The following is a 22,846-nucleotide window of genomic DNA, read 5'->3' as shown; positions in this document are numbered from 1 at the left end:
TGAAAATGAGTAAACCTCTATTAAAATTAAGTGTATTTTATACGAAAAAAGTAGTAATCAATTTATATACGAAATGTATATTAAAAATAGACTTGATACTAGTGGCGTCATCGGCGGCAAAACGCCCAAGCTTGTAGCGGAGATAGTTTCAACTGTCACCGCCGCCTTTTAATAAATTATTTTTATTTGTAATGAATGAATCATAAATACGATTCGTAGCTTCACAACACTATAATATATTAATTAATACGTCAAATTAATTATTTGCGTCAATATTTATTTAATTTGGCAATAATTTTTTAATCCTTTACAAAGTGTCGCTATCTAGCGGCAATAGTGGCAACCATCTCCTCAACAAACTTGAGCATTTCGCCACGGAGGGAGGGAAAATGTATAAATTCAAATTTATTAAAATTATGCATAAACAATATTATTCCTTTTCTCATTCTTACGAATTAATTAAATTTCTAGAACATATATATTAACATTACAATAATTAAGAATGTTTGTAGATATATATACACTACATAAAATCATATATTTTACATAGAAATACGTTGAATATAAAAAGTATTGGAAGACTTTCTCATTTACATTGTGATATGTATACAATTTACTTAATTTTTATATGATTTTCACTTACTTGCAACGGTTTCGATCGTTCCGCGTGTGTATGTATTAAATTAAGAAGTATATTCGCAAAATTATACTCTTTATTCGTAACAAACGGCGCCTATTTCGATATAAAAACTTTGCTCAGACTTTCCAATGTCGCGCAAAGCGACGTCTATTATAGGCAACCTTACAGGTTTATCTGTTTTGTATGAAATTATCGTCTTGCCCCACTCTTCCATACGCGACTATAGAAGAAAAAAAAAAATATATATATATATATACGTGTATATATATCGTAACAGGTTTAAAAATCTTATCACGTTATAATGTAAAATAATCATGTTGTAATCGAATTACATACCTTGCAGTCATCCATTATCATTTCGTATCTGAGACGTTGATTTCCACGCGGAGTCAATTCCGCGTCATTCCATGCCAACAGTTTCATACCTTTCCTGTACGTCTTTCGTTCGGAATCGAAATAAGCGACGCTCTTTTTACAGTGGTACGTTACGTTTTGATAAGAATATTTTGATGACAATTGTAGAAAACTAATCTGATTACTGTCTGCTTTATAAGTTATCTAAAAGAAAACAGAAAATAAGTTTACGTGAACGTAGGAGAAAGTATTGGTGGAGAAGGTATTAAACAGACCTTCATTCCATCCTCTATTTCGCTGAGCCAAGTTTCCTGTTGATCGGTAATGTATGTAATTTCTGGAGAACGCATCGGGTTTGCTAATAAACATGTTGCATGGGTCTTGGCCTCGCAGTAAACTAGAATCGCGTCTCTGGGATCACCTTCGTTTGGATCCACCCAGTATTCTCCTACGGAAACAATATTTTCACAAACAATTCTACAATAATAGATGAAGCTTTCTATATGTACACTAACCGGAAACTTTGTCTGGATAAGCCACGAAAAGATCGCGACAAGTCTTGGCTGGCGATTGTTTTTCCCCATCTGGCTTTATGAATTTCTGGAACGAAGATTTCAGCTGCTTGTACGCTTTCGAAATTACTTCTCGTCTCTCTTCCTCCGTCATCTCTTGACTAAATATTCTGGGAGGTTCGTCGCCAATAAGAGGATCGGGGCCTTTACTTTGACCTTGCCCTAAGCGAATAACAAGAATGAACCTTATGGTAGTCGAGAATAATTAGAATGATTACAGTGTTAATTACGCAGTAATGTTGTGTCGTGTTGTTACTAAAAATATAAATATGCACCTAAGAAAGCAGCTAGAGAGGCAGCATCGTATCCCAATCCAAGCTCACCAGGTGGACCTGGAGGACCTGGAGAACCGGGAGGTCCCGGAGGTCCATGGTGACCTTCATCGCCTGGAGGACCTTTTGGTCCTGGATTGCCGGTTAGCCCAATCGGTCCTGGGCTCCCATCTTTTCCAGATGGTCCTCTAGGACCAGGTTCTCCATCTTTTCCCGGAATTCCAGGAAATCCAGGCATTCCTTTCTCTCCTGGCAGACCAACAGGTCCAGGAAGGCCTTGGAGTCCAGTAAACCCTCGATGTCCTTTGATACCTTTCTGTCCTTCCTCTCCACGGTCACCTTTGGGTCCTTCCAGTCCAATAGGTCCTGGTTTTCCTCTGGGACCCTTAGGGCAGAAGTATATGCATATTTATGAATGTTTACTGTTGAAACTAAACGTCGTACGAACAAACTGTAAATAGAAAAAAGTTTCGTCTTATCGTTCTCTATGAGAAGATAATATTTCGTTGATCAAAGAGTTACCAGGAATCTGCACAAAACTAACTTGTTGTCCTTCTACACCTTGCGGTCCTGTTTCGCCTTTTAGTCCTCTTTCTCCAACAGGTCCCGGAGCTCCTGCTTGACCAGGTGATCCCTGATTAGAAAATCAAAATTACTCACAGCTCTAGTTGAAACATGCGTCGAATATATCAACAGCTTACTGGTAAACCCGGTGGACCAGTCGATCCTGGTTGTCCAACCGTTCCAGGAGGTCCTTTATCTCCAGGTCGGCCAGAGATTCCAGGAGGTCCTGGTTTGCCAATTGGTCCCTCTGGTCCTATTTCGCCAGGAGATCCCGCTGGTCCAACTGGTCCCACTAATCCAGGGGATCCCGTGGGGCCTTCTGGTCCTGGTTTCCCAGGTACTCCACTCTCACCCTGCCACATTATTTTCAATGAATATAAAAAGAAACTAGAAAATGAACACACGCCATGAACTTACAGGTGCCCCACGCATTCCTCTAGCTCCTACAGGTCCAGATGGACCTGGCAAACCTGGCAAGCCTCTCTCGCCAGGTGCACCTTGGGGTCCTATGGGACCAGGTAGACCTGGTTGTCCTTGGGAACCACTGTCACCTTTATCTCCGTCGATTCCAGGCAGACCTGGGGCTCCACTAGGTCCAGGACTTCCAGGTCGTCCTGTTTCTCCAAGATTGCCCTTGATACCTGGCAATCCCTGGGCTCCTGGAGGTCCTGTCGGACCTGCTGGCCCCTAATTAAATTGTACATTTTCAAATTCTATCACGTGTACCGTGTATGCGAGTAGTATTCGTTATTGACTGTCTACAAATAGAAGCTTACTGCTACTCCAGCTATTCCTGGTACCCCAGGAGGTCCCATAATTCCAGTCTCGCCCCTAGGTCCAGGTTCACCCCTTACTCCCTTGGCTCCAGTCAGTCCAGTTAATCCTTGCAGTCCAGTTTCCCCAGGACTACCTGCATTTTAAAAATATACCATGTTCAGTAATCCTATGATTCTTTCTTTTCTTTTGTATATTATATTTATGTTACCCGAAGGACCGGGACTTCCTTGATCCCCTTTCGAACCAGGATATCCACGATCTCCCTTCAACCCTGGCAGGCCAACGAGTCCTTGTGGTCCTGGGAAGCCTTGTGAGCCTTGCAAGCCTTGAGGCCCTCTATCTCCAGGACTACCAGAAGCTCCAGTCTCTCCTGGAGGACCCGGGGAGCCAGGATCTCCTCGTTCTGCTGGCTCACCTGGGGGACCAGGTGGACCAACCTGACCTTGTGGTCCACGCTCTCCGATTCGTCCTGAAAGAAATATTTCAACCTCTCATTGGTTTCTACATATTGAACAAAATCAACATCGATGCTCTTGACACTTTCATTTCGTAAGATTCTATTTCATACCAACAAAAAGGTCCAAAATGTTTGATATTTCAGCATAATAAATAAACTAATTTTGTTTCAACACCCAACCTGAAGGTCCTTCAGGCCCAACTGGCCCAGCAGATCCTCGCTCTCCTTTAGGACCAGCTTCACCGGAAGCACCTCGAATTCCTGGCAGTCCTACCAATCCAGGAGGACCTTGGAGACCCCTGTCTCCTTTAGGTCCTTGCAATCCCTACAGTTCAACGAAACTTGTTTCAATGTTTCATGTGGAAACTAAACGTCCTATGAATAAATCGTAAAAGATTCGTGTCATTGTTCTCTAAGAGAAGATATGTATTTGTTTAAAAATTAACCTCTACGCAAGAATGTCCATTTGAATGTCCAGTAAAAATGGTCCCGCAGTCAAAGAGTTAATAATAAAATTAATCTTACAGGAGGTCCATCCAATCCTTGCGTTCCTCGATCTCCTTTTGGTCCTGCTACTCCTGGCAGCCCTGCCTGTCCTCTTTCACCAGGGAATCCTCGTTCTCCTCTATTCCCAGGCATTCCAGAGACACCAGGTGCTCCTTGAATGCCTGGTTCTCCATCTTTTCCTGGAGTGCCTGGGCTGCCAATTCCACCTGGAAACCCCTAATCATATCAAATTATTTAACGACAGTGTGACGTGGTTGTTTGTTACATTTACGAAGCAACATTTCTTCTGCAACGCATGCGACCAGTATACCTGAAAGCCTCTGGGACCAGGAGCGCCTGGGGGACCCCGTTCACCGTCTGCTCCTGATGGTCCAGGCGAGCCTTGAGGTCCTGGCGCTCCTTCCTTGCCTGTGTCACCTCTGGGACCAGGTGGTCCAGGGTTTCCTGGCTCTCCAGCTTTGCCAGCTTCGCCCTTTCGATAAGTACATTTTCAATAAAGAGGCAGATCTGTACAGCTTGGTAATAAATAAAAGAAAATTAATGCGTTTAGTACAGGATATCCTTTTTCCCCTGGGAAACCTAAGGGACCAGGCAAGCCTTGCGATCCAGAAGGACCTTGTTCGCCAGGTTTCCCATCAGCGCCTTGAATCCCACGTTCTCCTGGATTACCTGGCTTTCCAGGAGCGCCTGGACGTCCCATCAATCCACGAACACCCTGTAAAGTTATTATTATATTTATTCATTATTATTAGGGTATCGTTATAGGCCACTATTATACTCTATATATTATTTGTCGCGATTTCAAATGAAAAAGAGCGCTCTCTAATATTTCTTTTTCTTAGTATAACAATAGAAACCTGTAATCCAGCTGGTCCTGGTCGACCAGGATCCCCTGTAGCACCCTTCGGTCCAAAGGGACCAATCGGTCCACGATCTCCAGTCTGACCTAACGAAAGCAGAATGATTGCACTCCGAGGATAACGCACAATAATACGTGGTAATGTATAACGCATACTAAACTCTCGCAACTCCAATTACGATAACGTTACGATACCTTTGGGTCCAACAGGACCATCAGGACCGGGGAGACCCGGTGCGCCAGGTGTTCCACGTTCGCCAGCGGAACCAGGCGCACCAATCGGACCGCGCATTCCTCTCTTTCCTCGCTTCCCTTCGTTCCCGGGAGGACCTGGCAAACCACGTGGCCCTGGTGATCCTGAGTCACCCTTAACTCCCGAGTCCCCTTTAAATCCCCTCTCGCCGGGGTGCCCCTAAAAATCAGTATCACAAAATGATTAATGTAAATCTATCGACCGAGAGACCGATACTCTTAAAACTGTCCATTTTGGATGAAATGTCGTGTACAAACTATTGGAAGTATTTATCGTGGTGTCGTGTTAAAATTGTCGCGTAATCGGGGTACATATGTATATTAAAATTGGCATTTACAGGCATCCCTTTGATTCCTGGAGTACCAGGATTGCCAGGTATCCCAGCCTGTCCTCGAGTTCCAGGGATACCAGGGACGCCAGTTGAACCAGGCGCTCCTGTGCTTCCTTTCTCTCCAGGTATTCCATCCTTTCCTTGAGGGCCCTGGGGGCCGGACTCGCCAGGTTGTCCTGGCCGACCAGTTTCTCCTGGACGATAAGAAAATAGTAAATATAGAATGTTAATATTTTCGAAACGTTAATAGATGCAAAAACACACCTCGAGGGCCTTGTAAACCTTGGCTCCCAGTCGGTCCCGGTGCTCCTTGGTCTCCTTTTGCACCAGGATTGCCCGGATAGCCAGGAGGTCCTGATTTACCTACTGCGCCCTAGAAGAATCCTGTATCGGTCGCTGGACAATAAAGCTGTTGCGTTTACAATTATTTCACTTACAGGCTGTCCGGGTGCTCCAGAAATTCCATCCACCCCTCTGATTCCTGGAGGTCCCGAAGGACCCTCTCTACCCCTTTCGCCACGAGGACCTGCAGGACCCTGTCCCAACAACCACTTCCTAATAAGCTATCTATTCTTTCTGCTGGCGCAACAGTCATTTCAGAGTCCATGTTTATACATTTATATATTTTATTATCGATACTTGCCACAGGACCAACAGGTCCCATAGGTCCTGGCGAGCCTACAGACCCCTTCTCTCCAGATACTCCTTGTTCTCCTTTCGCTCCATCCAATCCTGGAAAGCCACGATGTCCTTTCACACCTGGAAGTCCAGGCATCCCTGGGAGACCTCTCGAGCCAATTGGACCAGGCGATCCTGCTGGACCTGGCTCTCCATCTTCGCCTGTGCTACCCTGATCAAAGTGCATTTATATTTCTAAATAAACACCAACAAACATAAACTAATTGGGATGGAACAATTGTTGGAACGCTTAGATATATACTAAATAATATTTCCTTGAAATTCTACGTACATCTTTCCCTGCCAAGCCTGGCGATCCTTGAGGCCCTGGAGGGCCTGGAGGACCAGCTGATCCAGGTTCACCAGGCTCTCCGCGTACCCCTTGAAAACCCTGTGGCCCAGGCGGACCAGGCGGACCTATGGCACACGTAAAACTGTCGATGAGATTGAAAATTGAATACATTACGGAATAAAGAGTGTTAATCCATAACGGATGGATTTTAAGGAAGAATAATTTGACGAAGAAGGGTACCTGGTGAACCACGTGGTCCCACGGGGCCCACTTGAGTTTGCAGGTAAGTTTCTGGACCATACAAGGGTGCTGCTGCTCCGGTTGGGCCTTTGTCTTGAGTTGCTTGCGATAGGGCCAGTTGTTGATAGTACATCGACACCTGTTAATAATCATTAATATTAATAATCATTCATTCACTCTTCTATAGACTATCTTTATCGATAAACTGTTTGATGAATATTTACGTCAGGAACGGATCCTGGTGGTCCAGGAGGCCCTGGGAATCCAGGTGAACCAGGTTGTCCAGGAAATCCAGCGTCACCTGGACGCCCGGCGTCGCCAGGTCGACCAGGTTCACCCTGATCGATATATTAATACTGTGAAAAGCGATTCTTCTAATTATTCAAATAATAGAGTTTCTAGTGAAATATTTACCCGTGGGCCAGGCACTGCTACAGAATTTATTTGATTACTTTCACCAGGTGAGATCTCCGTTGGCGACTGACAAAACCAAAGCAATATTATTTAATATCGTACACATTTTTTTGTTACATGTGATCTTTGCACTTTTTATTATTTTTCATACTCACTGGATAGGTTCGATCTGGAGTGGTGTTTAGATCATCAGGCAAATCTGCGTTAAGCAACGATACCATCGTGTCAGTATGTTAATGATATTATAGCAATAAACATACAGGGTGTCCCAAAAGTCGGGGAGGAGCCGGAAATGGAGGGTAGCTGAGACGATTCTGAACAACAATTTCCTTTTCAAAAATGTCGGAGGGGGATTCGTTAAGGAGATATTAAGCGAAAACCTCGACCAATCAGAGCGCGCGTAGACCGTTGGAGCGGCCGCGGTAGCGAAGGCTACGCGCTGGCGGCCGCGCTTGCACGCGAACAAGTGACTCGACGTGCATCGAAGCATCGACCTAGCGCGTAGCCTTCGCTACCGCGGCCGCTCCAACGGTCTACGCGCGCTCTGATTGGTCGGGGTTTTCGCTTAATATCTCCTTAAGGAAACCCCATCCGACATTTTTGCAAAGGAAATTGTTGTTCAGAATCGTCTCAGCTACCCCCCATTTCCGGCTCCTCCCCGACTTTTGGGACACCCTGTATAAACATGTGTTCCGATTAAACATAAAATCAAGTACCTTGACGAAAGAATCGAGTTGGCGTTGGCGTTGGTGTTGGCAAGTCTGTGGCCAATGCTGTCCTATAAAATGATCCTGATCCTTCCGCAGGCGACTCACCTCTGTCTTTACACAGTGTTTAACAATTATTTATATATATAATAATAATTACGGTAGCTTCACTTTGGTCCTATAATTACTTTGCAATGTAGCATCGTGTCGCAAAGTATTGTTATTATACCGAATTAATGAACGTGCAGTAATCGAAGTTTAAGGAATACTCGATGTTTCAGTGAATTCTTTTGTGGACCGTAGACCTTCTTAAGATAACTTACCTGTGCTACCAACGACAGATGATGTTACAGGCAACGAGGTAGTTATGGTTGCTGTTTCTAAACACAAAAATGCGACGACGAATATACAGGGTGTCCGAAAAGTCGGGGAGGAGCCGGAAATGGGGGGTAGCTGAGGCGATTCTGAACAACAATTTCCTTTGCAAAAATGTTGTACGAGACTTCGTTGAGGAGATATTAAGAGAAAACCCCGACCAATCAGAGCGCGCGTAGACCGTTCGAGCGGTCGCGGTAGCGAAGGCTACGCGCTAGGCGGCCGCGCTCATTGGCTATCGCGAGCGCTGCATCGGCATCCTCGCGCTCTGATTGGTCGGGGTTATCTCTTAATATCTCCTTAACGAAGCCCCATCCGACATTTTTGCAAAGGAAATTCTTGTTCAGAACCGTCTCAGCTACCCCCCATTTCCGGCTCTTCCCCGACTTTTGGGACACCCTGTATTATAAGATATCATTATTTCACAGTGGGATAGAGTTTTAAACGAAAATTGAACAACAGGTAGACAGACACTGGAGAGTTAACAAAATTATTCCCTAAAAATGTTAGCCCTTTTAAACTATTCTTTTTTATAGGTCTTTTAAAAGTACCACCACCTTCAAGGGACTACGCGCTAGATATTGCACGGATATTGTTCTACTATTTCGAATTATCCATTGAAATTCTGATAATATCCTGTTCGATGAAACGATAATAGTAGTTGTAATGCTCTGTCTCGCTGTGGATCGTTGGAACGCGACATTAGAATCTACTCAATCTACTGGAATTAATACAACCGGAAAGCGCACCGCGTATCAGCTAATAGGCTACAATAAAAACCTTAGTTTTTATCAATTAATACAATTGATTAATTGCATCATACCAAGTGCTAATTGGAACATCCGATTCGAGACTTCCGATGTCGCCTGGGTTATTAATACTTCCTTTGATCGCTCATTATTTAATGCAACAAATGTAAGGAAGAATCAATGTGACAATTCCGTTTCTCCTTTGTTCCGAACATATTATCGATAGACTTTCATATGTAATATAATACTATCTCCGATGTTCCATGATTCGTTCATCGATTAATAATAATAATAATAATAATAATAACAACACGCAAAAGTTACAAGAATTTATAATACTCGCTATTACATGTTAACACGGTATTATATCATACAATACGTAACATTAATAACTCGAATGCTCTATAATTAACTTATCAACACATGTCGCACACGTGTTCCTATTCGAGTACTCGAACTATGGGCGACACTTCGACGTCCCACATCGTGTTTAACTGCCACCCCACAATTGCACATTTCAACTATAATATGGACTAGAATCTGGTTTCCATGCTAACCCATGGTTGGTTGGAATTGGATCAAATTGCCCAATAATAACAGACAACGAATAATAGAGCAAGAAGAAAAGTTCAACATTCCTCTATTCTAGGACGTACGAACTCTACCAGTCGCGTTTATTGAAAATGCAGAAAGTTCAAATAGATGCTAAGAAATAAATATAAGAAAGTAGCCATACGACTGCGGAGGAAACCCCTTTTGATATCCTCGGAAAGTTGAGCAGAGATGCAAGGAGGGTTGCATACCGAAAGGGTGACTGAAACTAAAACTATACCGAATGTGTGTTGTTCAAACTGCGGAACGTTGTAGAACGTTGAAATAAATACAAGAGAATAGGAAAGAAGATAGGAAAGTTGAAATAAATAAACGAGAAATTGTCGCTCCCTGTAGCTACATGGTTTTCGCGCGAAGCCCCTCGACACCCTCTGGAAGTTGCGCAGGCATGCAAACACGGCTGCCTATCGAAAGGGGTGATCCCCCTAAAACTGAACGCGCACCCGTCTACAATATCTCTGCGATTACAATTTATTTAAAAACAGAAAATTGACCTCCCCTACCCATTCATTTTCCCTCGACGGTTTAATTCTTGTTCAGCAGGTTCTTTAGCAGTTTAACACTCACCATTTTTGTCTTCGTAATCATCGTAGCCGTAGTAGTCGTAGTCGTAATCGCCGTTGGCGGGTTGTTGAGCCTGCAGCGGTTTCGATCGCTGTTTCCTGAGTTTAGTCCTGACGGAATGAACCTGTGGCAGAAGAAGCTGAACCACGACGAGGGACGCGGCCAGCAGGAGGGCCCTGGGCCCCATGAGGAAGTGGAAGACTACGAAAAGCCAGCAATGCAATCCTAGAGCCAGCTCGGCTTCGTCTGGAAGCTGAGGGCGACTAGACTTACGACAACCGGCGTATCATCTATTTAGCAGATGCTTTGCAACTCAGGGGAGGTCATCATCCTCCGTTTTACGATTCTAGATGCACTCCCACTGCCTGGAGGCTTCGTCTCCATCCCTCCTCTTTCATCTATATCCCTTTCTTTCGATGTATGTTTTTACATCGATGACATTTCCTGGTTTCCCTCTTGACACAGTTCGACATTTTCCGTCGTTGCACACAAAACCTAATCGATTAAATGTCTCGCGTTCGTTACTTTACGCGGTTGAGTGTAAGCTTGGCCGATGTTTTTCACCATATCGTCAAAAGTTGACAAATTTTTCGCGTTAAAACAGAGGAACGTTCTAAATACGTACAACACAGTTTTAAGGTTATCTGATAATTTACGCAAAATAATGGTTGATTCAATTCTCGGGATGTATGTTTATCGAGTCGAGAATTTATTTTACTTTCTTATTTTTTTATTATTATTAGCATCTGAAACTTCAAGTTTATTCCAGCTTGCATTAATTAAAAATTTAAACAATTATATTAGAATTACATTAGACATTTCAATAACAAACAGCGTTTTTGTCCAACAGTATTTTCAGGGGTAAACAGTATTTCCACGGGGGGACAGTATTTTCAGGGGTCAACAGTATTTTACTTATACTTCAGTTTCTTTTTTTTTTTTAATTGATAACAATATAATTCTATTATAAATGTAATCGACCACGGAATATTTTCTTTTGTAACGTAAAACAAAATATAATTCTTTAATAAATTATCGATATGTACAATATTTTAATATATATTAATATTTTCGCTAGTATCCTTCATATAAAATGATACATCGTGAAAAAGTATAACACCGAATAGTATTGCGCTGGCCCAGTTGCACTATTAGAAATAGTGGCAGTTCTGATTTATAGTTGGTCGTAACGAAGCCAGAGACGCGGTCCAATGTAGCTTATTACGGTTAACGCTTTGTAAAGTAAGTCGCGGTCCGGGAATGCGGCCAAAACGATGATTGTCATTTAATAAACTTATTAAGTGAAAACGACGCATCTCTGTATCGAGAGTAGTCTCGCAGAACTGGTTAATAAAAATGAGGAACAACTACTAACTGGGTCGACGGACTGGTTGCATATTCTGTGAATTGGATTCGTGTTTGAGCGTGTCAACTCATTTATAAAATTGACATCATCGTCGTTGCCAGTTTTGTGCAACGAATGCCACTTCAAATATCAACTTTAATCAACTTATAATTAAACTGCAAATTTTATTAATCGTTGTATTAACAAATCAGCGTTTGAAAAAAAAAATGTTTTGAAACGACACGATGCATCAATCATTTCTTATAGTTATAATTAATAGCAACTACGACCAACATATTTGAAATGTTCGCTGCACGGGACACCCTCCTGTTGTAAGAATTACTACGATATATATTAGTGCAATGAGAATGAAATTCTTTATTATTTATTAGACAACATTGTACAATATAAAAATATCAAGACAATTTCAGATCTACAAGATTTGCCACCGTATCGATTGAGACATCAATTTGTTCCTAGAATTCCGATCCAACGATTTCGATTGATTAACGTTCAGAAAATATATTCATGCGATATTATAGACACTCAATACACGCATCGATACATCTATATACGTTAAATACCATAAGGAGTCGGTAAGTGATTTTACAATGAGTATAATACTATAACTGTATCAATAGTAATCGCGGGAAATGTAACTGTAGTAGGACTATACTGGAATGAATAAATTCTGATAAATGCCACAGACTAAAGATGTACCTCCACGAAACGCAGCACTGATTATTCTCGTATCAACGTGTATTATCTACTGCTTTATAGAAGAAGATACCTATAGATACAGTGTGCAAATTATATAACATCGAAACGATTAATTATTCTAAACGTGCATCATCAAGTTCGTTGATTACAAATCCAACGATCGGCGTACTTACTTTCCACGCAAAGAAAGTAAAACATGGAATAAAACTTGATGTAGCGTTATTTACTTTTCATACTTGTAGTGTTTTATTATATTTCTAATACTACAATGCGCCAGAAGATTTCCGCGCGCTCTTAAACTTAATACAGTACAATGCATTGTACGTTTTAATACAGATGACCGCGGACTTGCGACCTCGACTCTAAGAAATAAATATTCAATTTTGGAAACTTCTTTCTCGTCCCACGTATACATATCACGTTTTGTAAACTCAAATTGCGTTGCAGAGAAACAAAATGGTCGCAAGTCAAGACATCGATATTCTACCTATAGCTACACTTACATTTATTTTTATCGTAGAAGAGAATGATAAGTGTCATCGACTGAATTACAATTATAATACCTCCTATCTTGTTCTTTTTTTTTTTTATTCAATCAATGATAATATCGCGTGCATTATAGTGTTCAGTCACAATAAGAAGCACACCGTATGGAAAACATGTTCTTTCTCGAATAGAATTATTTCACTTGATCATTCCTTTATGCTCTATATTACATAAGACTCTCTTTTGGAATCATTTTTAAATTAATAGCCATTTTGTTGTCTATAATTGCTTCCACCTCCCCCGTATCCGCCGCCATTTTGACTGTATCCAGAGCCACCACCGGAAGCTCCGCCATAACTGTTTTGGGAAAACGGTTTGCTACCGTAACTACTTCCTCCTATACCACCTAGACGAATAAACAATACATATTAAGGATTGTTGAAGAAGATTTTAGATTTTAAGATTTTTATCTTAAACATACTGCTGTTATTCCCATTCCACTTGTTTCCTCTGTCTCCACTGGAGCGATCAAACCTTCCCCCCCTGTCTCCCCCATCACGACCACCTCGAGATCCTCTGGAACCGCCTCCACGGCCTCCAGAGCCGCGTCCACTACCCCCACTGCGTCCTCCATACCGACCTCCTATGAATCAAGAGTAACAAGACAATAATCAGCAACATTAAACAGAGAAATAAGAAATCCTTGAACCCAAAGATAACCAAATACACACTTTTATAGACGCCAGGATTCCTCGACAACTCGTACAGCTTAGGATTCACAACTTGTTTCGCTTCCTCCAGGACTTGGATCAAGTCACTGGCCTTGTGTGCGTTACCGGGTGTGAAAAACGCGTATGCTGTCCCAGTACGCTGTGAGCGTCCTGTACGCCCGATACGGTGTACATAGTCCTCAGAATTGGAGGGGTAGTCCAAATTTATCACAAACTTAACATCCTCCACATCTGCGCAACGTAGTAAATTGTAATCATCGAAAGGGAAAAGCACTCGTGCCTTTGTGGTTCGATTAACTTAGAAAGCGAATTCGTTAAAGCATCGACAGATTATTGCAAAACGTGTATCATAGATGGAATCGAGGAACTAGCTCGTATGTTTACAGTTTCAAATTAGAATAAATTGGATGTACTGTGTGCTCAAGTATTGAAAGTCGTGCTTCTGATTCCATCTACAGTTTTCATACACGCAGAGAAGTCGACCACAAAGAGCAAGTTTCTATGTTAATTACCTGTTCTTGCCAAAAGCTGGAAACGTAAATACATTTTTGGAAATGTAGAGGAATCAGAGCTCTGATGGTTCTCATGGTAATTCTCGCTTTTATACGGTTTAGCGAGATGTATATATACTCATAGTAACTTCACACCCTTCTCTCCTGCACCAAAGTATGGATCTGTGCAGATCATTGAAAATTTGCTCCTTGCGCATTGCTTCGGTGAGGTTGGAACATTGGATGAGCACCGTGTGCATTCACCGATCAACCCCCACGTGCATATTCCATTCGCATAAGTGACATTATCGCTTGCTTTGCAATGACGAGAGTTTACAAATTAAGGTTTAGCTATCGTAGATACTTATGGAGAGACGATACGTTACTTTTTGATCGTTCGAATCGAACCGTAAGTTCACAATCACTGCAAAGCAATGTAATGTGCGGTTCCCTATCCTTTTTAATCTGAGAAATATCTATCCTGTTTCGCAGTCCTTCTATGCTAGATTCCCTAACACTTTGACTTCCATACTTTGGACCGTAGCAGGTACAGAGAGTGTGTTTTATTCAAGTGGCACGGCGGGCCGAGGCACAGCGTTGGTTAGCTTGTTGCGAGGGGACAGAGACCAGCAGTCACGCCCCATTCAATTATACATTCCAAAGCAAGCTCTCCAGAGTTCTTATCATTGATAAAACTCCGTCGCATGTGCCTCTGAAAACACATAGAACAGCACGTTAATACCAGACTGACAAGACTTTTCTCAATCAGAGCAAAATTTAAAAAGATATCGTCCTAGCCTCTTACCTGCAACCCTAATCTAACTCTGCCTCTGAAATATTTCGACTTACTTCTCAAATCCAAAACTGATTGCTATAAAAGATAAAGCTTTGCTGACAGAACGTTACATTACAAGTATCGTACTATTCCTGGGAATTGAAAGTAAGTCAAAATCTACCCTAAACTACGACAGAACTAAATTACGAAAACATCCTTTCAATATCGTCGTGCTGAAAAGATGAGAACAGTAGCATTAACTTGTGTATGTTGTTAAATTCCCCGAGTAATGAGCTAACGAGAGTAAATTAAAGTATCGTAAATAAGTTAAGGAACTAGAATCAATGGATAATTCTATACAGAATGAACCACGTAACATGTTCGTATCAACTATTTCTGTTGTTAATGGATCCATTCCAATTGTTTCTATTATACACAATTTCATTTGTAATACATTTTTATATGCTAAATTCTTTTCGAAGATTATGATGTTGGGTTTCAAGATTCCCTTCAGTTTTTTAAACGATACCCTAATGATATTACGTATTTTTATATATATTTATTTTGCCAAATTAACTATTACGAGAGAAACACGAAATGATAGGTTTCTATTTAAAGAATTGAAGGTTCCCTTAAAAGTGTTCAAACGCAAAGTGACTCACAAGCAATGTACTTGTCTCGAATTAGCTTCTCTGAAATAAAGGAAAATTTTAATTGTTTAACGCTAATAATCAAGGTAATCAAGTTACGTAATTCACCCCATAAGTTTCTCCGAATAATTTCCATCTGCACCAAGAAAGGACTAGTGTCAATCAGTCTGGCACATGCCGTTATCCGTTGCCACGTCGCTATAATACAACTCTTATGTGAAATAACCATCGCAGCCTGACCCTTACATCATACCCACTTGTGCGTAACTAGATTCTTACCTAATCCTCTTGCTGCAACGTCTGTAGCCACTAGAATGGCAGATCTGCTATTCCGGAACTCTGCAAAACATCCAGTGGTCAATACAATACACAAACGCAAACTTAAAGCCAAACAGCTCAATTAATACTTACGATTCAGTACGTAATCTCTTTCTTGTTGACTTTTGTCTCCATGGATACCAATAGCTTGCCAACCATACCTGTTAATGGCACGGGTTATATCATCAACCTTTCTTTTGGTCTCCACAAAAATAATAGTCTTATTTTCTGGCTCGTTTGAGATCTCTTCCAAGAGTTTCATGAGTTTACCCTCCTTCTCGTACTCTTCGCATACATCGACAATTTGGAGAATATTATGATTCGCAGCTAGCTGCAGGGACCCAATGTTAATCTGGATATAGTCAGTCAGAAACTCCTCTGCGAGATTGCGAACTTCCTTTGGCCACGTCGCGGACCACATTAGAGTCTGTCGATCGGGACGAATCTGTTCGACAATTTTCCTAATCTGTGGCTCGAAGCCCATGTCCAGCATTCTGTCCGCTTCGTCTAGAACTAAATATGTACATCTGCGTAAGTTTGTTGTCCCTCGTTCTAGGAAATCAATCAGTCGACCAGGCGTTGCTATACAAATCTCGACACCGCGCTCGAGATCGCGCGCCTGAGGACCTTTGGGGGCTCCACCAAAGATGCAAGTGTTTCTCACTTGCGAGGAAACCCCAAAGTCCGAAGCAACCTGCTGGATCTGTTGGGCGAGCTCTCTGGTTGGCGCTAGAATGAGAGCTATGGGTCCGTCGTTCCTATTCAACCTAGGCTGATTGTTTATGTGCACGATCGCTGGTAGAATGTATGCTAGCGTCTTCCCAGATCCAGTTTGGGCAATCCCAACCATATCGCGTCCCGACAAAGCAATGGGCCAGCCCTGCGCTTGAATCGCAGTGGGTTCCCCGAATCCTTGCCTGCGAATTTCGTTTAAGACGTAATCTGGAAATCCACCCTCTTCGAAGAATATATTCGGCCCTGGCAAGTTTGCGCCCTTTACAGTGATCTCTTTGTCTGAACGATAAGCCTCTACTATGTGTGGACTTCTAGTTGTTACGTTGGGATGAGGTTGGTAGAAATCTTTTCTAAAGGGTTGTAGGGTACTCATGTCCCATCGAGGTTTGCGGAGACGTTCCCCTGGCTGCCTATTCTTAAAGCTATTGCTCCCAAAGCTACTACTGTCTCTGGTCGAACTGCTGCCGAATCTACCCGCTCCGTCTCTGGTGCCAAAACGCCCACCACCACCACCTCGTGCTCCACCGCCTCTTCTGTCCCCACGTTCACGATCACGGTATGCCCTGTAGGAGGAATTCAAGTAGTAAATTGTTGTGTTCGAGTGTTGAAGTTAATCACTGTAGGCTAAAATTTTGTAATTAATACAATTTTAATTATAGGTCTTACATTTATAACTGATTTAAATATATTTTTGAGATTAAGGATAGATGTGGTGCACTTTGAGCTAATTATTTCCACTTATAGATATTGTTTGAAAGGAATGGGAGGTACTTTGTTAGTATGAAAGCAATATGGAGTACAGTTCACTGTACATAGACAGTAAATGTCAGTATGAAAATGAAAATTGAAAACTTTTTCAAGTATTATCGCAAATTTCATGCAACTTACATTTTAACGATAGTGTTGCGCTTCTAGCTGCAGGATACGAGGTGTTTTTTGATAAATATCAGTGCACCAATGAGTAAAATCGATGGAAAGTACGTTGGACTCGTTGCACGATCCAAAGGGGATCTGTGAAATAAATATGGCGTCGCGACACGCCAAGAAATAGTCCCTTGTAGCTCGTTACGCGTTACCGTTACATTATTTTACAATTATTACTGTTTCTGTCGCTGATTTACAAGTTATTAATATTTAAAAATTATCTACATTCTTTGTAACAGCAACACTCGTAAATTAATCATGAATAATTAATAAAATTCACGGAATGCGTGAAACGCCGGAAATGATGGCGACAGAGTAGGGATGCAACACGGAAATAAAATGTTGAATTTAAAAGCTGATGCAAAATGAAAGATTCGTACAATACATGATTTATAATTAATTAACAAAGCGTTACTGTCACTTTTTACAGTGTAAATTTGATACATTTATCCATAACCTTACAATTTACGCGATTAAAGGGTGAAATATTTGATAGTTTGATAAAAGGGGACAATTTTATTCATACAATTTCCAACACAAAATTGTAACAAAATACATCATTTAATATTACAAGCTTCTGATATTGTTCTAGTCTTATTTTTTAATAAAATATTTTATGCAGTAAGGAAACTTGAATGTGAAACAAATTATCTTATTCATTTTTCTCGTCGACGTTGATAATAATTAGCAGAAATTAATTAACTTTCAAGATGAAAATAATAACTGTACAGTCACGAAAAACATTTATCCTTGTCTCCTGCAATTTCTTTTTTTTTATATTTAACACAGCACGTGCAAGAGAAACATATGTCCTACTTTACACGCGTAATTAAACCCTGTATACTACAATTAAGGATGCTAAAACAGCAATAAATTATATCATACAAATGTCCTGCAAATTTTAAACACCTTCCCAATCATTTCTACTTTCTTCGCTTCTGCAATTTCTTTTAAATATATATATATATATATATATATATATTTAATAGATCTTATTTCGACTATAATTAGACTAGCATATTTGTTTCTATCATATATAAGAAATACATAACATCTTTGGTAGGGTTCATGCTTTGTGCACCGTTTAATCACTTTGATCTATTTTCCTTTTAACGCAAATTCAACTAAATATGTTACTATCGACACTGGTTAATAAAAAAAAAATCAGTTTTCCTGATATCATAAATGTAACTTTAGTATGTCACCCCCCTGTACTGATAAGTATTTCCGTAATTGTCTCCTCCGCCATAACTCTGAGCTAAATTATTCTGTCCGTACGATCTCTGCGTACTGTATCCATATCCTGTATTCTGATTAATAGAGTTACTTGGCTTCATGTTGTTATAATTGCTATAATTATCTGAACCTGAGTAACTACTCGAAGCAGATTGATAAGAATTTCCACCGCGACTGCCTCTTCCCCTCAAAGAACCTCCTCTACCCCTGTTGTCGTTTCCTCTTCTTCCACTGTTTCTATCGCTGCCCATGAATCGTTTACCGCCTTATGAAAAACGAATGAATATCAAATTATTGTAATATATTAAATATTATAAGTAACGAAAGAGCGTACTTCTACTCCCAAAGTTTCCTGACTTGGCCAACTCTGCCATCTCAGTCAACCGTGGATTTATATTCTGTCCTGCCTCCTTCAATACTTCTATCAAATCCCCCGCGTGCTTCATGTTATGGCTCGTGAAAAACGCATAAGCTGTCCCAGTCTGCCTCCTCCGTCCAGTTCTACCAATCCTGTGTATATAGTCCTCCGATGACGACGGATAATCAAAATTTATCACATATTTCACATCGTCCACATCTGCGACAGAACATCTTCAGATGATACAAATGCTAGGAATATTCATTATCTGGATGTTATTTGTAACAATCATCACCGCAGTTGCTGATTGCTTCGAGAGCTCATAGAATGATCTTCAAACTTGGCAAACTAATTGTACAGAATGTTCGAGGATAATGAATAAGGACAGATTTCGAAGTATGTCGTACAAAACTTTTCAAATAAGGTGTTAGAATATCCTCATATTTTCATTTTTGCTTAAAAATATGTCTGTAAATCAGGTTTGAAAACCACCCACCTTTCGTTTAGAAATTCCATTGCAAAATCAGGAAGAACAGCCCCATTTACTTTTAAAGTAGGGCTATTCGGTTGGTTTCGTATAGAAATGGTGGCCTAGAGATTAGACAGACACAGCGGTGGTGTCTGGTTTTGGGACAAAGGCAGCATTTTAGGGTTTAAGCCTGAATGCATTGATTGTTCTTAATTATCAGAGAATAATTTGGAAAATTAGAGGCACTGGAAAATTCTTAAAAATTTTGTTTCGTGAAACGAAAGAATTCTAAAGCTGCAATAGTTTTCAACTTTATATGTATAACACGATGTGACATTATAGATTAAATCAAATCAAATCAAATCATGTGGTTACATTACAATGTTTTAGTGAAATTATTAAAAACTAAAATCCTATATTAAATGCTTCGATCTCCTATTGAAACTGGTTTCTAAGCGCACAGCACTAAAATTGGAAAACATGTCTCTTAAAGAATATAATATTAATATCGAAGACTTGACGCAACGATGAATAAAATAATAAAAGAAGCAAAGAAAAATGAAACATTCACTGTGTCTGCCCAATACTGGCAGTACACCGCGTTCACTTAGGGTACTCTGTGCCTCTGAAAAAGAAAAGCAGACAGTCTTACTGGTAGCTTGTGTGCATTTCTTTAGAACCCCTTTGATTATTCAATTCTATTAACGTATATCGTACATTCAATTGATACAAACCTGTTGAAAGCACACAAAATAAACAGAAAGTCTAATCTAATTTATTCAAACTTTACAGGACTCCTGCTATACGAAATTTCAAATTTATCACACATTGCTACACGTACATAGCTGTCCACTGGTCTTATCATTAATGACGCATCACTGGCTATTCCGATAAGTGTTGCCAATTCCCATTTTGAATAGCTAAATACTAAGAATGAGAAAATGATATGTACCTAAGCCTCTAGCAGCCACATCTGTCGCTACTAGAATAGGAGCCCTTCCGCTTTTAAATTCCTGCAATACGTGATCCCTCTCCTGCTGATTCTTATCACCATGGATGCTCAACGCTTGCCATCCATCTCTCCTGATGTTCCTTGTAATATCGTCTACTTTCCTCTTCGTCTCCACAAAGATGATCGTTTTGTTTTCCTTCTCATTTCCTATCTCTTCGAGCAGCCTGTACAATTTTAAATCCTTCTCGAACTCCTGACAGACGTCCACTATTTGGATGATATTATGATTTGCTGACAAAGTCAGTGAGCCAATGTTTAGATGCATGTAGTCCGTTAAGAAGTCCTCAGCTAGAGCTCGAACTTCTTTAGGCCATGTAGCTGACCACATCAGAACCTGTCTGTCGGGCCGAATCTGTTCGATTATCTTTCTTATCTGAGGCTCGAAGCCCATGTCCAACATCCTGTCTGCTTCGTCTAATACCAAGTATGTGCATCTGAAAAAATAATTATAGAATATTTAAGTACAGAAGAGATTGAATCTCCCATTGTAATTGATTGCAATACGAATTAATACCTGCGTAGGTTTGTCGTTCCTCTTTCCAAGAAATCGATGAGCCTACCAGGTGTGGCGATGCATATTTCAACACCTCGTTCCAAATCGTGCGCCTGTGGTCCTTTAGGTGCACCGCCAAAAATACAAGTGTTTCTCACAGATGCGGTTTCCCCAAAAGAATTAGCTACTTCCTGAATCTGTTGAGCTAATTCTCTCGTGGGAGCTAAGATTAAAGCAATTGGACCATCGCCACTGCTGAGACGTGGTTGATGTATGATGTGTACAATTGCTGGTAAAATATACTGAAATAAATATACACCTTAACATGATTAATACTTTTTAGTCGCATGGTGGATTCTAGTTAATCGGAATTAGAAGTATCATTTTACAAAGGGTGTGCTATGCATTGCTACATTTTTTACATAATTTGTTACTTCTAGAAATTAATCTATCTCACTCCAAGTGTTTTTCCAGAGCCAGTTTGAGCGATGGCGACTAAATCCCTGCCGCTGAGAGCAATAGGCCATCCTTGGGCTTGAATCGCCGTAGGCTGAGCATAGCCCTGCTTCTGTATTTCTTCCAACACGTAAGCTGGGAAATTTCCTTCCTCAAAGTACTGTATAGGATTAGGTACATTGTCACCTTTCACAGTTATCTCAGCATTCTCTCTAAACTTGCACACTTCTTCTTTGGATCTAATACAAAAGTGTGCTTAATGTAAAACATGTTGAAAGTTAAGTTTTATTAGAATATGCAGTTTTAAAAGTGTTCACCTGTTTCTGACTGCAGGGTGTTCAACATAGAAATCTTTGCGTAAGGGTTCCAAGGATCTTATGTCCCAGTTGAGCTTCCTGAGTGTTCCACCAGGCTGTTTGGCCTTCATACCGCCACGAAGATTGTTGCTAGTGCCTCTGCCTCGACTGCCAAACCTGTTAATGCTGTTTCCATGAGCATTATCACTGCCTCCTCTACTGCTGCCACGACCTATCCCTCCACGGCGGCCTCTGCTGTGCTCTCTATCTCGATTAAACCTAAATACATTACAGATATTATGAATATACTAGGATTATGCTTTAAATATTGTAAAATATATGACACATAACTTACTAAGGTATATTTACTGTGATATTTGAGATTTTTATAGAAATACACAATTTATCAAAAGTATACTCATAGAAATGGTAAAATTGATATTCAAGTGAAAATAAAAGTGGTCAACCATTATTAATTATGATCCCTATTTGAACAACTAATATTTGTCTGATAATACGAATAAACTAACAAGTCCTTGTCCATTTTTTAACATAATTTTCGATTATTGATTATTGATACCATTACCTACAATGCAGCCTGGTAACTATGATAAGCAAGTATTTCGAAGGAAATTTTTCCTTTTTGCATAGCGTACGATTAAACAGTCATTTGTCAGCTTTTGTTATGCAATTATGATTGAAATTATCAAATAGTACTTACATTTAGAAAGGGGAATATCGTCGAACACAACGAGCAACAGATTATTCCGCTTTGCGGTCAGTTCGAGCAAAGCCAATCAATAATTTAGAAGAAGCGAATAATAGAACAACCACTTATCCTATTTTAATACTGTCAAGTTCGATGGGGAATCTCGATTTCTACCGTTCAGAGAAGTGTAAACGAAATAATGCAAACAAAATACAATAGTTATGGCTTTAAACTTGCCGGTAAATCCGACAGATCAAATTGACAAGTGAACTTCCGAAAGTAGTTCCCTGTAAACTGTTTCCATGACAGCACTGGCGTAGTAATACATTCCATACATTGGTAACGAACGATAAAACAAACATGTAATTATTGCAAAATGGAATGGAAACAGTATTATCGGATGAAACAATCAACGAAGCATGTAA

The 22,846-nt window shown here is 40.5% G+C and overlaps 4 protein-coding genes across 4 annotated transcripts in view; 1 reads left to right on the top strand and 3 right to left on the bottom strand.

Moving 5' to 3' along the window:
• Positions 1-22,846, top strand: part of LOC128896731 (myb-like protein X) — a 75,894-nt gene that overhangs the window by 47,085 nt on the left and 5,963 nt on the right. The gene's annotated exons all lie outside the window — the stretch shown is intronic.
• LOC128896729 (collagen alpha-1(I) chain-like) lies at positions 415-9,216 on the bottom strand. Its single transcript, XM_054160161.1, has 28 exons — positions 9,116-9,216; positions 8,241-8,297; positions 7,927-8,031; positions 7,366-7,409; positions 7,211-7,276; positions 7,021-7,134; positions 6,797-6,935; positions 6,557-6,681; positions 6,230-6,436; positions 6,024-6,122; positions 5,851-5,959; positions 5,593-5,780; positions 5,198-5,414; positions 5,001-5,089; positions 4,697-4,858; positions 4,454-4,615; positions 4,162-4,359; positions 3,817-3,961; positions 3,388-3,648; positions 3,179-3,312; positions 2,820-3,089; positions 2,540-2,755; positions 2,383-2,472; positions 1,842-2,223; positions 1,510-1,728; positions 1,270-1,442; positions 977-1,198; positions 415-860 (listed from the first exon to the last, which is right to left on the bottom strand). Exons 1-28 carry the CDS (start codon positions 9,132-9,134, stop codon positions 714-716), a joined length of 4,359 nt encoding a protein of 1,452 aa, XP_054016136.1. The 5' UTR covers positions 9,135-9,216; the 3' UTR covers positions 415-713.
• Positions 11,921-17,563, bottom strand: LOC128896736 (uncharacterized). The gene is made up of 6 exons (XM_054160178.1): positions 17,357-17,563; positions 15,827-17,031; positions 15,695-15,754; positions 13,500-13,730; positions 13,250-13,411; positions 11,921-13,174 (listed from the first exon to the last, which is right to left on the bottom strand). Coding segments are annotated over exons 1-6 (1,806 nt in total). The 5' UTR covers positions 17,359-17,563; the 3' UTR covers positions 11,921-13,028.
• Positions 18,123-22,573, bottom strand: LOC128896735 (uncharacterized). Its single transcript, XM_054160177.1, has 7 exons — positions 22,434-22,573; positions 21,734-21,991; positions 21,418-21,655; positions 20,982-21,262; positions 20,408-20,901; positions 18,963-19,205; positions 18,123-18,893 (listed from the first exon to the last, which is right to left on the bottom strand). Coding segments are annotated over exons 1-7 (1,824 nt in total). The 5' UTR covers positions 22,436-22,573; the 3' UTR covers positions 18,123-18,585.

The sequence above is a fragment of the Hylaeus anthracinus genome, unplaced genomic scaffold, assembly GCF_026225885.1.
Source record: "Hylaeus anthracinus isolate JK02 unplaced genomic scaffold, UHH_iyHylAnth1.0_haploid 11978, whole genome shotgun sequence".
Lineage (NCBI taxonomy): Eukaryota > Metazoa > Arthropoda > Insecta > Hymenoptera > Colletidae > Hylaeus > Hylaeus anthracinus.
The sequence above is the reverse complement of the archived record's forward strand: the minus strand, read 5'-3'. Positions and strand labels throughout refer to the sequence as shown.